This window comes from Protopterus annectens, chromosome 10.part0, assembly GCF_019279795.1.
Source record: "Protopterus annectens isolate FY-2018-M chromosome 10.part0, PAN1.0, whole genome shotgun sequence".
NCBI lineage: Eukaryota > Metazoa > Chordata > Ceratodontiformes > Protopteridae > Protopterus > Protopterus annectens.
The window spans coordinates 59,468,256-59,484,215 of NC_056744.1; the positions used below are offsets into that span (position 1 = coordinate 59,468,256).

Genomic DNA, 15,960 nt, shown 5'->3' on the forward strand with positions numbered 1-15,960 from the left:
TGAGATACTATGTTTAATACCCACTTGTCCTGGGTTATTAACTGCCAATTTTGAGCATGAAGTGCTAGTTTTCCCCCTAAGGGGGCTGCCAAAAGATAAGTGCTTGGTGATGGCAGAGGAAAGTCATTGAGACTGTTTACTGTATGATTGTGCTTTGTTTCCTCCAGATTTGGAGGTAGAGGCACCCCATTGCTCTGACCTGTAAGAACCCTGTGATTGGTATCTAGAGCCTTTTGAGTGCCTGGATTTGCCCCGTGAGGCTCTGTCAGACACAGGAAAGGACCAATTTTTTGTAGGCCAGTGTCTACTGAATCTTGGTGGCTGCACTTGTAAGAAGTCTTTTACAGTTTGCATAGACTTGGCTTTGTCTTCCATTTTCTTTAAATCCTCTTCTGCCTTATTACCAGAGTATCATGCTGTAAAGGTGCATCCAACAATTTAGCTTTAACATGATCAGGCAGATTTTGCTCCTTGAGCCAGGCATTGGCTTCTAATCATAGATCCAGTAACTGTGGCCCTGCAGGAGGCCTCCAAAGAATCAAAACCACATTGCAAAGTATGCTTTCCAACCTATTCTGCTGCATGCAATAATTCCTGTAATTCTTTATTTTCCACACATTCAGAAATCAACATAATTTTCCGTTTCAATAATCCCATAACATGTTGTTGATATTTAAGCATATGAAACTGGCAGTTTAAGGCCCTAATTGCCAAGGTTGCAGACGTATAAACCTTTTTTCCCCATCTATCCAGAGCCCTGGAATCTCTATCAGAGGGGATAGGATTCTTAGCTGTTGAGGCCTTTACACCTTTGGGACCCTGTGAGACAGTTTCAGGGTCAGCAGCAGGATTTTTAAATAAAAATTTGTGGGAGTCAGGAACCCTGTAATATCTGTCTGGCTTGCTAGGAGCCGGAGAGAGGGAATCTGGAGTTATGCCTGATTCCGAAAACACATCAACAATGTCTAATACAGGAGGTATGGCCAGAGGCAAATGCTGAGGGAGAAGGAGGAAATCCCTAAGCCTCTTTTGATTCTGAGAAATCTCGACTCTCCCAATGAAAATGTTCCCTCAAAGTATGCAAGGTTTCTCCAAAAGAATAATCCTCAGGAGGAGATGCAGATGGGATGGATTCCTCTGCATTTGAATCCTCATAGGGTGGTATAGAAAATTCCTGATCAGAAGAGGAATCAGAAGAAATAGAAACCTGATCTGAAGATTCATAATCAGTGTCTTGCCTAGGCCTCTTATCAGGGGGTGGTTGGGAACCCCTGATCAGGGTAATTAAGTCTTCAGCCATTTTGATAATCTGTTTTTTGGGCATAGAGGCCTGAGCATGTGGCTCATGCGTCATTGTTTTAGCCTTAGAAGTTGCTTCTGTCTTTGTTTTTGAATGTGGCGTCAGTTTTATATAGAAATGCTGAGGCCTGAAAACACCCTCAGAAGCCAGTGCCTGCTCAGCGGCTCCGGACCCATCCAAGGGAGAGACATCCACGGGTACAATACTCTGAGAATCCCGCGGCATGCGACTCCACATGGGTCTCAGTAGCGGGTATCACAGGCTGCGAAAGCGCCTCAGTGAGTACCGGCGACTGGCTTAGGAGAAGCTTTGTCGTTGGTTTTGGACCTCGACGGTCTGTCTCTGTCCTTTTCTTTGCGTTTTTTGTGAACTCGGTAGTCAGATTTGCTATCCAACGACATTTCGGGATAGTTAAATCGGTTTCCAAAATAATATGAAGCAAAGATATACCGACACCTAATAGTGCGTTGGTTAAATCTAGCACAAAACCGACAGCAAGGCACATTATGATCTGGGCCTAGGCAAGGAATACAGTACAAATGGAAATCCTTAGGAGGTACTTGCTTCCTACAAGTAATGCAATTATTAACTTTTACTGACATCGGTAAGGAGCAAGAAAATGTTTCCCCAATGGGGTACTTAGCTTTAATTGAAGACTTCGGTCTGAAACTCGAATGCAAAAATTCCAGGAGTAGGCTGACAGGCACTTGCAAACTGCTTCTGCTTCGGGCACCGCGCGGCAAGAAAGACTAAAGAAAATGGCGTCGGATGCATGTTTTATACCCCTGACGACCTGACGTCATGGAAGAGGAGGCAGCAACAGACGCAGGATCCAAGACTTTGATATTCAGTCCGACTGAGGGCAACCAGCCAGCGGATTACCCAAATGTACTGACTGCAGCAGGGAAACATGAAGAACATCATACTATTTTTGTCCATGAAGTAGTAACAGTAGTAGGTTTTGGCTTTTCCTCCTCTTCTCTTTAAAGATGCATAGGATTTATGTTACTTTAACCAAAAAGCTTTCCAGTCTCTTTCCCCAGTGTTTTTGTAGGGTGGTTTTGTCCTATATACACCCTTACTTAATTACCAAATCATACCAACAATGGACTGTTGGCCAGACTAGATGAGGAGTGGTCCCAACAGCAGCTATACCTCCAAAGCTGTTCAGAATAAAATAAAAAGCTAGGATGACTGCTTTTAACTCCCTAACGTATCAGTCACACTTCATACACTGCGCAAACCTAGGTGAGTTATTCAACTCTCAAGTGACGAGTGATAGTTTCTCAGTATCTGTGACTGGTTCAGCTGGAAAAAAATCAAGCAGCATTATGAGATGAAGAATCCTGGAAACTGTCCAGCAACCCAGCATCTGGAAATGGATCTACCACCAAAAAGTCTGAGTGGTCAGTAACTTTGAACCCCAAAACATTGCACAGCACACGAACTTCTAAAACCACGGGCATTTAAAAAAACATTATGGACCATGGCAACCACTAAGCAACAAAGATGTAGCAGGGTCTGAGGCTAGATATTGGAATATCCTCATACAGTTTTCGCCACAGGCATGACCTTTCTATGCACACTCCAACATCAGGAGCAACCAAACATGGGAAGAGTCCAGTTCTGCAATGACAGACAACATGCTGTATGGAATCGGAAAGACCTTTTTCCAGTTTGTGATCACACCTGCAACTGTAATCAAGGGAGTGCAAAGAGAAGGGACATCTCCAGGGAGTCATGGATAGGGGTAACAGCAGCTAATCTCACAGATAAGTTAAATAAGCAAATGGGGATTTATTTATCTAATGCCAAACTTCATCCACCAATGCCAATGAGCTTGGTAATGTCTCCAGGCACTCAGGAAAGCCCAAATGGCAAAACTCTTCACTGAAAGCGACGCCAATCCAATCTGAACCATAGGAATCTTCCATGTGAATCTCAAAATGTCTGTGCTAGAAGTGACCGTGGCACTACCAAGGCTCCACTGTAGAAGCAAGGCCATGTGCACCTGCAAGGTGACCATGTGTAACAGAACTGGTGGACGAACTCACTGGGAACCATAAAAGGAAGGCAATCATCTTCTAACTATGTGGTCAAAATTAGAAAGCATTTGCCAGGCTTACAGAAAACAGGAAAGATCCTAGCACCTATAAGTGAAGTCTGAACCTGTCCAAGACTGCTACTGAGATGGAGTTATGCACTAGCCAATCTCTTCCATGTGAGATTATCAGTAAGTGTCCGTAATTGCCATGTTTAGAACCCACTGTTCCAGGATAGGGTAGACTACAAAAACACTCCCAATGTCTTACCCAGACTAAAGCAGGGACTACATCAGAGCAAATGGTGGAATTATCCTCTAGCTGACAATGGAAGCAGTAAGCCCTGCAACCCTTCAGAGTTTTCCTTCATGTCTAGACAGAATGAAACGTGAAGGTAGAAGGAAGAGGGGCTCAGCCTGCTCCTCAGGAAGTCATAAGGTCCGCAGCAGATACATACATCAAAAAACGGGCACCAAGGATCTTGTTTTCAGAGTTTCTCTCCTTAAGACAGAGGAATATCTTAGTCGCTCTACCTTGTAGAAGCATACATCTGAACCCGTGGCTTAGCCATATTACCCATACAGTCAAAATTACAACAGAATAAAAGACATGCCCCATTTCCATATATGCCACAGTTTCAAAGCCCTTCTATAGTCTGGACTCTAGGAGGTTCCCCATTTCATTCACTGCTTTACTAACTAGATGGGCCTAGACTGAGTTTACTGACATGACAGTGAGCCCTAAATTCCAACGTAATAGAAGAACGTTATCTCCTGCCACTTTTCAAAGCTTTAGCAACCTTACTAGTCAGTAATGCAGCAAGTGTTGTGATGTATGAAATCTGTAATAGGCTGCATACATCACATAAAGCTTTGTTTTAGAATGGTTAAACAACTAAACTTTGTATTAGAATAAAAATAAATAAATAGAAAGATTATTGTTCAAATTCACATGTTTAATCAGTAAAATGTTTTGTATCTCATTTTAGACTTCAAGCTCTTGCTTTTAGAAGAGTTAGACAACTACTCTACCCACTCACACATGGGCTTACACACAGCATTTGTCTTCATGAGGGCTAAAATAGCACATTCAATGTGTTACCATGCTGTTAGAATAGCACCCTTAATGAATATAATCATTGCTGGGGAAGTAATCCAGTGCTCTTCAAATCTCTTCAGCAAGCAACAAAAGAAGGGGAAAGGAAGCAGGACCTTGAAGAACTCACGACTCACTAAAGAAGGGGTTATCTAGAGGAGAGGTGGCATTATCTTCCATTTACCACAGTCACTTTTTTGGCAGCCAGAGTGAAAACTACTACTGCTTCCCTACCAAGAAAAATCAGATGGTACCCACACAAACATATGCGACTTTTGTGACTGAAGAGTACTGGGTGACAGGGATCTGAGAACTGGCCCTTGATCAAGTCATCAGTGTGTGGAAAACACACTGAAGACAGGCCTCCAGCAGACCTGTTGTGAGCTTCAGTTCAAACTCTCTTCAACAACTAGCAAGCATCTGCTTAAAATTAGATGCAAGCAGTGATGTAGAATTAATCAGGATCATGTAGACAACTGGGCTTAGGGGAACTGCACCGTGAGATGCCCAGAGTATTTGGTCCCATGTACTGCTGATGTATGACTTGGTAGATAAAACAGCCTGCTCCCTGGATCAACGTGGCTGGGATCAGTTTGGCTTACCTCTTGCTCCAGCCAATCAATTCTAGGCTGAGCAGTATAAGAACACACATGATACATCCTACTTCCAAGGGTAAGAGCCAACAGTGCACCATTTTTAGTCCTTATTTCTGTCAAGATAGAAGACAGGTGTTGGCCTGAGACCTGCAGAGCTGGCTGAACAATGGGCTTTGCTCTATGGCAGTCAGGTTTCAACCGATTCTGAGTGCACAGCCTTAATAATACTCTTCACACATTCCTGTAAATGCCTGAAACGGAGTACTGGACTACTCCAAAAATCCCTGCATAAAGAGCATTCAGCCACCATGTTTCTGAACATGAAATAGGCCAAAATGTTTGCCCCAATATACCTTTGAAACACAGCATTAAATCAATGACTCTAGAAGCAGTTATAAACTCTATGGTCCTCAACGAGGCAGCAAAGTTAATGCAGATACAAGTCCTTACTGGTAATCTGATGTCCACTTATACTGATGGTTATGCATGTCAGGGGATCTACTCTACAAGCATAAAAAACAAACTGGTACATGTGAGGAGATGTGCATTCATGGAGATGCAGTGTTCCACCACAAACTGCATCAATATGGATGTTCAGCTTGATGCAGAAAATACAATCGTATAAAACAAACGTACTCACTCAATTGATTAGAAAAGCTCAGGAGGCCTTACAACAAGCACTGTCCCATACCACATACACAAAATTCTCGGTACAATTTGATTACTTTCTTATGTTAACTGGTCCAAGTGCTCTTCAACACTAACTTTTAACACAAGGGTGAGAATGTACACATGCCTACAGGGTAATACCAGTTCTACTTCATTGTGGTTTAAAGTATCTGGCTCTGTGTGTGCATGATTCTGAACACTGAATTTTCAGAAACTTACTTTCTAGCCAAGTATCCTCTGCACACAGCTTGGAACATGATTATGATATCGGTGATCTTCAAGTCTCGTTCCTCTTCAAGGTGTGCAAGCACACCAGCACGGAAAAAAATTTTACTCTGTCCAATTCTATACAGGTTTGGGTCTAATTCCAGAGCTCGAATCTTAAAAAAAATTAAAGTATGCATCAGTATCATGAAAAGCAATGACACCTACTTTCAAAAGTGATCAAAATTAAATTGTGTGCAAAAAGTTGACATTTAGCATAGTACTTCAAAAACAGCAATCCAAAGAGAAAAAAAAAACATAACAAAAGCAAAAGCCCCCTGCATCAACCTGAAAGTACAGTTGTGTACACTTACCATAAATGTAGATGTTCGAGTGTATTCACTGTTGCAGTCATTACATTTGGGTTATCTACCTGCAAATAGCCCTCAGCCAGCCTGAATACCAGAGTCTTGGATTCCTGTGTCAGATGCTCTCTTCTTCCATGACTTCAGGTCGTCAGGGGTATAAAACATGCAGCCGATGCCACTACATCAGTTTTTCTTGCCCCAGATGTCAGATGCCCCCACAATGGGAAGAAATTATATGTTATGGTACACCTCCATCATAAAGCAAATACACCAGAAAGCTTAAATACACCAAACAAGAAGGAAAGGTAGAGCTAAGAGAAGTCAGGGGGCTGGAGAGAGGGTAAACCGGAATGCAACAGTGAATACACTCGAACATCTACATTTATAGTAAGTGTACACACAACTGTATTATGTTCTTAGTGTTTCACTGTTGCAGTCATTATATTTGGGGTGATTCCCAAAGCTAAGGAAGGGACAAGGAAGTTAGAGAGCATTAGGACCAGCTACTAAAGCCCTGCAAGACTGCAGTGGCAAAACCAGTTCTGGATTTAGAAAAAATAGGCATGTGGTAATGCTTGGTGAAGGTATGTACACAGCTCAAGGTAGCAGCTTCTTGGATGTCCCTGGTAGGGACTCCTCTGAGAAAGGCTGTGGAGATAGATGCAGCCTCGGTGGAATGTGATCTTATCCCCTGTGGGGTAGGTTTTTCATGGTGCTTATAGCAGAAATGAATGCAATGGGCTATCCATTTAGAAATGGTTTGCTTTGAAATGGCCTTCCCCTCTGCCCCTGCAGCAAAGTCAACTAGCAGCTGTTCAGATTTTCTAAGAGGCTTAGTCCTGTCCAAATAAAATCTAAGTTGTCTGTGTATGTCCAAAGAGTGCAGTATTCCTTCTTTATTTTGTGGATTCGGGAAAAAGGTAGGCAAATGTATGGACTGATTTAGGGCCACACTAGACACCACCTTGGGCATAAAGGAAGGATTGGTCCTGAGGGAAACCCTGTTTGCATGGAAGATAATGAAGGGCTCCACTACCATGAGGGCCTGTAATTCAGACACTCTTCTTGCTGAAGTGATGGCTAGAAGAAAGGCTGTTTTCCAAGAAAGGAATTTCAACTCTGCAGTTGCAGCTGGTTCAAATGGAGGGAGAGTGAGCTTTTCCAATACAAAGTTAAGGTCCCAGGCTGGAGTAAGGGCTCACCTGGGGGGGTCTTAAATTTTTGGCCCCTCTGAGGAATTGCTTTAGCAGGGGGTGAGAGAAGAGGGGTGGGTTCAGTATTCTAATGTGCTGAAATGGCACAGGCATTAATTTCAATTGATAAGAAGGATAGGCCCTTGTGGAGCATTTCTGTTAAGTACTGAAGAATATAAGGTAAGCTGGGCACCGTTGTGCCCATCCCCTGAGTCTGGCTCCAGGAACAGTACATTTTCCACTTTTCAGCATATGATTTTTTAGTACTAGGTCTCCTTGCTTCCAAAATGACATCCAGCTTACTGAGGGATGCTATTGGAGAGCTCAAGGAATTAGCCAGGCTGCAAGGTTCAGGGTTTGAAGCGGAGGGTACAGAATCTGGTCCGCCTGCTGGGACAGCAGGGAAGGTGTCTGATGTAGGTGCCAAGGCTCCAGCAGTATCATACTGCGCAACAGGGGATACCAATGCTGGCGTGGCCAGTCTGGTGCAATCAGTATTGTCCTTGGCTTGTCCTGTTTGATCTTTAGCAGAACCTTCGAGAGGAGAGGCAGAGGGGGAAAGCCATAAACAGAGAGGCTTTCACAGGTAAAGGACAGGACATCCACTTTCCAAGCTTGACTGTGGGGAGTCCTTATGCAGAATTTGTCCAATTGGTAGTTCTGAGGGGAAGCAAACAGGTCCATCTCTGGAGTCCCCCATTTGTTCCTCAAGAGGTTGAATATCTTTGGTTCCAGTTTCCATTTGTGTGGGTCCATGATATTTCTGCTAAGGTCATCTGCCAGTGAATTTAGCTTGCCTGGCAGGAATTGAGCTTGTAGGTGCACTTGGTAGCTCAAGGCTGTGTTCCACAGAGCCATGGCTAGTCTGCAGAGAGGGCACGAGTGGGTTCTCCCCTGCTTGTTTATGTACCACATAACTGTGGTGTTATCTGTCTTTACCAATAATTGTCCTGGAAGGATGTGGTCTTTGAAGGCTGTCAGGGAATTCTGTACAGCTAACATTTGTTTTTGGTTGATATGCAGGCGCATCTGACTGGTTCCATTTGCCCTGAATGCACTGCCCTGCCAAGTGAGCCCCCCATGCATAATCTGATGCGTCTGTTGTTAGGGTCTGGGCGGCAGGGTGTAGAGTGAAAGGGAGCCCCTTGTTGTGGTAGCAGGCCTCTGCTCACCAAAGGAACTCTGTCTTTATACAAAGAATGATAGGAATCATTGATTCCAGGTCCTGAGAATGTTGGCACCATAGGCCTTTTAGATACCATTGTAGTTTCCTCATATGCAGTCTTGCATATGGAATTAGTAGAATGCAAGAGGCCATGAACCCCAGAGCTTGCAGAATTTTCCTTGCAGATAGCTGGGTCTTTGTGGCCAGTAGTTTGAAGTAGATTGTCAAATAAACTTGTTTCTCTGGAGTGAGGAAAGCCATCTTGGAAGTTGTGTTCAAGCTTGCTCCCATAGAATATAATCTGTTGGCAGGGTACTAGGTGAGATTGCTTTTCGTTTATGGTGTACCCCAGTGAGGTTAGAAGCTTCTTTATGAATGCCAGATGTTTTAATAGTAAGTCCTGGCTTTCTGCCTGAATCAGACAATCATCCAGGTATGGGTATATTTGAATATTTCTCTGCCTGCAAAATGCAATGGGTGGAGCTAGACACTTTGTGAATACCCTGGGGGCAGTAGATAAGCCAAAGGGAAGTGCAGAGAACTGATAGTGCATGGAGCCTACCCTGAATCATAGGTATTTCCTGCAAGATTCCCTTATTGGAATGTGCAGGGAAGCTTCCTTTAAGTCTAAGGTTGCCAACCAGACATCGTTGCCTAACATAGGAAGCAGCTGTTGAAGTGTTAGCATTTTGAATTTTGGGATTACCAAAAAGGCGTTTAGAATAGAGAGGTCCAGGATAGGACGCCAGGAGCTGTCTTTTCTGGGTACCAGGAAAAGTCTTGAATAAAAACCTTGTCCCCTTTCTTCTGCTTGGATAGGTTGAATAGCCCTGATACCTAGAAGAGAGAGAACCTGCTGTTGAGCCTCTGCCCACTGATTTGGGGGCAGATCTATTCAACCATTTGGGGTTGGAAGGGTGTGGAAGTGGAATCTGTAACCTTGGGAAACTATATTCAAAACCCATTTGTCCTGGGTAATGAGTTCACAGTTTTTTGCATGCAGGGTGAGCTTTCCTCCTAAGGGAGCAGGCAGTTGAGCAGGGCTTGGAAGGGTTAAGGTTAAGTCATTGTGACATTTTTCCATAGGGGTGTCTTACTACTTCCTGCTTTGGAAGTGGGAGCCCCCCACTGCTTAGCCCTATGCGTAGCCTGAGACTGTAACCTAGGTGGTCTGCTGTTCCTGGGTTTGGATTGAGAAGGCCTGGAAGAGACTGGAAAGAACCAATTCTTTGAAGGCCAATGCCTACTAAATCTGGGAGGCTGTACTTGCAGGAAATCTTTAACCGTTTGCATAGATTTAGCTTTTTCCTCCATCTTTTTGAGGACTTATTCTGCTTTAATGTCAAACAGGTGGTCTTGGTTTAAGGGAGCATCCAGTAATTTAGCTTTAACATGATCTGGCAAGTTTTCCTTCTTAAGCCAAGCATGCCTCTTAAGTACAGACCCAGTGACAGCAGCCCTGCAAGATGCTTCTCAAGAGTCAAAACCACATTGCAAAGTATGTTTACCAACTTTTTCAGCAGAATGCATTAAATCATGTAATTCTTCGTGTTCAGCACAGTCAGGAATCAACATCATTTTCTGTTTAAGTAGTCCCATAACATGCTGCTGGTACTTTAACATATGAAACTGGCAATTTAAAGCTCTAATGGCCAAAGTAGCAGAAGTGTACATCTTCTTACCCCATCTGTCCAAGGCTCTAAAATCTCTATCAGAAGGGGAAGGATTTTTGGCAGCAGTAGCCTTAATGCCCTTTGGACCTTGGGAAATGGTTTCTTGATTCAAATTAGGATTCTTGAAGAGGAACTTGTGAGAGTCAGGTACTCTAATACCAGTCAGGTTTTCTGGGAGCTGGAGGTAAAGTGTCTGGGGACAGGCTAGATTCCAAGAAAGCATCATCTACAGTGTACAGAACAGGAGGGATAGCTAAAGGCATGTGCTGAGGAAGATGTAAGAATTCCCTAAGCCTCTTTTTGGAGTCAGAGTAATCCTGGCTTTCCCAGCGGAAATGCTCCCTAAGAGTGTGCAAGGTTTCACCAAAAGAAAAATCTTCTGGAGAGGAAGCAGAGGGAATGGAATACTCTGCATCAGAATCCTCATAGGTAGAGAAGGGCAAATCCTGGTAATCAGAAGAAACAGAAATATCAGAATCCTGATTAGAAGAATCAGAAGGAAAATCAGTTCTAGGTCTCTTAAAGGGGGAAGGCCGACTTTCCCTAATTAAAGTAATAAGGTCTTCAGCCATTCTAAGCATTTGTTTTTTAGGCATATGGGCCTGACCATGCGGTTTGGACGTCGGTTTTCTAGGCGTGGGTCAAGGTTTAGGCCTGGATGAAGATTACGTTGGTTTAAAATGCAAATCTGTAGGCCTGAATATACCCTCAGAAGCCAGTGCCTGCACAGCGGCTCCGGACCCATCCAAGGTAGAGACATCCGCAGGTTCCATAGTCGAAGAAGCATCTCGTGGCATACCAGACTCCGAATGGGTCTCAGTAGAGGCCTGCAAATCTGAAGTAGTGGGTATCAGGGTCTGCGAAAGCGCCTCACTGAGTACCGGCAGACTGGCGACTAGCTTAATGGAAGCGTTGTCGGCAGTTTTGGACCTATGCGGTTTGTCTCTGTCTTTATCCTTACTTTTTTTTGGACTATCGGTAGTCGGATGGCTTACCGAAGCCATTTCTGGATAGTTATACATAGTAACAAAATAATTTGCTGTAAAAATAGACGGATGACGAATAGTTCGGGGGTTGAATAAGCACAAAACTGACAGCGAGGGAGGTTGTGGTCTGGGCCTAAGCGAGGAATGCAGTACGAATTAAAACCTTTATGAGGTATTTGCTTTCCACAGGTAAGACAATTATTAACTTTTATTGACATCGGTTAAGAGCAAGAAAAAGGACCCCCAACCGGGTACTTAGATTTTTTGAAGACTTCGGTTCTGAAACTCGAAAATGAAAATTTCAGGAGTCGGCCGACCGGCACTTGCAAACTGCTTTTGCTTCGGGCACTGCGCGGCAAGAAAGACTAATGCAATGGCATCAGCTGCATGTTTTATACCCCTGACGACCTGACGTCATGGAAGAAGAGACAGCATCTGATGCAGGAATCCAAGACTCTGGTATTCAGGCCGGCTGAGGGCTACCTGCAGGCAGATAATACAAATGTAATAACTGCAACAGTAAAACACGAAGAACATTAGTAAATCCTCCAGCTTATTCATCAAGTTAAATACACAATGACTGACAAAATATTAGACACAAAAAGCATGAGGTTAAATGTTACCAATCCAAATCCACATCCTACTCACATTATCCATCACCTGCATACATACAACAGTAAAACTCAAAACTGCTAGTCTTCTATAATGGAGCTTAAGAAAATTCTGGGAGAAATAATGAGCTTTCAGCAAGGAATATTACTTATAGGTGAAGACTGGAATTTGGTTTGCAACAGTGAATATGTGTCTGGGGGCCTAGAAGGGAAAATATAACAAGGGAGGTTAGATTTTTGAAGAAATTTATGAAAATGTTTGGCATGGAAGATGTGAATTCAGTACTAGGAGTTCGGAGTGAATTTACATATTACTCACAGAGATACAAAAACTGGCCTAGGCTAGACAGATTTTATATCTCAGAGGAAAATGTGTATTTAATTGAAGGTCTTGAATTGCACCCAATAACAATTTCAGATCATGCACAGATAATAATTAAAATAAAAACGCAAGGCAATGAAATAAAAATGACACACTGGTGCTTTCCCACCTACCGGGTGAAAAGGGTGGAATTTAAAGAATGGGTTGTGGAATTAATTCAAGAGCTACTAGAGAAGATAGATTTATCTTCTGAAAACATAGCTAAGGAGTGGGATAAAATTAGAGTGGAGTTTAAAATTAGGTTGAAAATAAAAGAAAAGGAGATATGGCTAAACAGTAAGAATTATTTAGAGGGACTGACAAAAGTATTGCAGAATAGATGGAATCTGTCAGAACAAGAAAAGGAGCAACTGCAGAATGCTAAACAGAAATTAAGGGATTACCTCGATAATATGCACGAGTTTAGAAAGATTGCTAAGCAACTGTTTTTTGATAATTCAAGAGCACAAACACTTCTAGCACAACTCAGGCAACAAAAAGTAGAAAGGCAGTCACCAAGCTTAGGGAGCCTATAACAAGAAAGATAAGAGAGACCCTGTAGAAGTATTAGAAATATTTCAGACATTTTATGAAAACTTGTATAAAGCAGAGAAATATGGAAATCAAGAAAAGGTACAAATGGAAATGTTTATGGAAGAATTAAACATGCCAAAGTTAGAGGTAGATAAGGCTCAATTAATAGTAGTTAGGATAAGAAGGGATGAGATAAAAATGGCTATGTATAACCAATCTACTGGAAAGTCTCCACAAATAGATGGAATTCATGTGGAAGTTAGAAGGGGAAAAACTGATAAACATCCGGAAGGTCTTGTAAAACAGTATTTTAAGAGGAGAAGTACCAGCATCCTGGAAGAAGGCAGTCGTAACGGTAATACTTAAAGAAGGTAAAGATCCATCGCATCCAGCTTCATACAGTCCCATTTCAATACGAAACCACAATTGTAAAGTGTTTATGTCTATAATGGCTAAAAGAATGGCAAAATTGATACCAAAATTGGCAGATATGGATCAATGTGGTTTTGTGGAGGGAAGGCACACATTTGGCAATATTAACAGAACACTGATGATCCAGAGGGAAGCAGAACGTAAGAAAGTACCACTTTTATTGGTGGATCTTGATGCAGAGAAAGCATTTGACAAAGCAGACTGAGACTTCATGAGCAGGGCAATGGAAGCATTTGCTTTCCTAGATAAAATTACAAGGTTGATTAGAAGAAGATATGAGGGATCTGGGGTGCAAATTAAACTGGGTGGGGTCCTCTGATATTTCTGCTTGAGTAGAGGAACCAGGCATGGTTGTCCACTTTCCCCTTGTTGGTGGCATTATATTTAGAACCACTGGCAAAGATAATAAGGGACTCAGAAATTCAAGGATATAATTGATATTGTAGTAAGGAAAAGCTGTGTCTATTTGCAGATATTTTATGCATGACAAAACCAGAAAGGGACATTACAGTGTTGTGGAACACTAAGACTGTTTCAAATCTCCTCAGGATACAAAATTAATGAAGCTAAAACAAAGGCAATAGTGGTAAATTATGTACCCAAACACAAACTGGTCAACAGTATCCATATTTATGGGGACATGATAAAATGAAGTATTAAGGAGTACAGATTAGAAATTACTCTGTGGTGGCAGCTAAGGATATGTGGGAAGAGACTAAACAGAAGATAATACAAAAATTGAGAAACTGGAAGTTTTGTTATATGGATACTAAGATACAAGCCATTAAAATGTTTTTAGTACACTTAGTCTTGTACACAGGTCAAGCATACTTTTATCAACTGGATAAGTTATGGATAGCAATTAAAAGAGTTGAAGGATTTTATCTGTGAAGGGAAGAAAGAAGGGTCAAGTGGGATAAGATGATTCTACCAACAGAACAAGGTGGACTAGGATTACCTAATTTGAGGGGGTATTTTAGAGCAACACAAAAAAGGCTCTTATACATAGCACAAGCAGAAAACTATAATTCAAAGTGGAAAAAAATGATGCTGACACAGGGAGGAAGTTCAAGAAATAAGGAGATATTAGGATTTTGGATGCAGACTCTTAAGGAGAACAACCAAAAATCATACAGAGTATTATAGTCATACAAAAGCAGGGCGTGTTCTAAGAACCAAACCAGCACGAGAATGGAGAAAATAAGAAGTTATGTACTCACCATAACGTTCCATCTGAGTAGATAAACTTAATTTGTCAGCAACCTATGGGATTAGGATCTGACTTCAGATCCAAGCCGGCAGTTTTCAACAGCTTAGATCTGAGCTCCAAGCTCCTCCCCCTACCCATAATCCCCTACCAACACTGACTGACCTCAGATCGAGTTTGCCCAAAAGCAGATACTGCCTGAAGATAATTACTCTCGAATATAAAAAGGTAACACACCGTGTAAAGCTGAGAATGAGAAAAAAAATCCGAAGGTGAGGGGGCAGGAGGGAGGGATGGTTGCTGACAAATGAAGTTTATCTACTCAGATGGAATGTTATGGTGAGTACATAACTTCTTAATCTGAAGTAGTTAACTTCATTTGTGCAGCAACCTATGGGACAGAGTCCCCAGCTACCTGAACCTTGGGCGGCCTTCATGGAAGGATGTTTCAAAGCACTGCAGAGCCAAAGGATGCTCTCCCTCTGGAGATAATGTCCAATTTATAGTGATTGATAAAGGTATGAGATGAGGCCCAAGTGGCTGCCGAGCAAATATCATCCAGAGACTCTAGTCCTAAAGGCCGCAGAGGTAGACATAGATCGAGTAGAGTGGGCATGGACTCCCTGAGGTTCGGGCCTGCCAGAACTTTCATATGCTAAAAGGACACACTGCGAAATCCATCTAGACAGTGTGACTTTAGATACAGATTTACCCAAGTTAAATTTGGCAAAGGAGACTAACAACTGGTCAGATTGCCTATGACCAGATGTCCTGTGGATGTAGAAGCGAAGTTGTCTATGCACATCCAGTGAGTGTAATTTGTATTCTCCTTTGCTTTGATAATTAGGAAAAAAGACTGGTAGGTTAATGGACTGATTAATATTCGACTCAGATGCAATCTTGGGAAGAAAAGAGGGATTGGTCCTGAGGTAAGCTCTATCCTTGTGAAAAGTCAAGTATGGGGGTTTTACACAGAGGGCTTGTAGTTCAGAGACCCTTCGAGCCGAAGTGATAGTGACAAGAAAGGCCGTTTTCCATGACAAGAATTTAAGATCTACTGAAGCTGCAGGCTCAAACGAGGGAGCTGTCAACGCCTGAAGCACCAGTTGTTAAGTCCCAAGGGGGGACTACATCCTTCACTGGAGGTCTGAGCAGAAAGGTGCCCCTCAGAAAGGTCTTACACAATTTTGTGGTGATCAAAAGGCCCAGTTCATTTCCCACGTGATAATGAGAGATAGCTGCTAGTTGAACCTTAACTGTGGAGGAGCTAGCCCCCTGATGAAACAGCCCTGACAGGAAGTCTAATACAGCGGGCAAAGGAGCTGTGAAAGGGTCCAAATTTTGACGTTCCGCCCAAATGGAGAAATGCTTCCATTTGCTACTATAGATCTTTCTAGTAGAAGGCTTGTGTGCTGCTAGTGGGATAGCTTTAACAGGGGAAGAGGTCCTAGCTACGAGTGGAACTGGAGCAGCCAAGCTGTGAGCTTGAGATTGTCCAGGTTTGGGACTGGGAGATCTAGGGGT

General features: G+C 42.7%; 1 protein-coding gene across 1 annotated transcript in view; it reads right to left on the reverse strand.

The window, feature by feature from the left end:
* MYH10 (myosin heavy chain 10) overlaps positions 1–15,960 on the reverse strand; it is a 2,709,460-nt gene that overhangs the window by 1,128,673 nt on the left and 1,564,827 nt on the right. Inside the window, exon 19 of the mRNA XM_044086713.1 lies at positions 5,922–6,082. Coding sequence (XP_043942648.1) covers positions 5,922–6,082 — 161 coding nt within the window. The remainder of the gene's footprint in view (positions 1–5,921; positions 6,083–15,960) is intronic.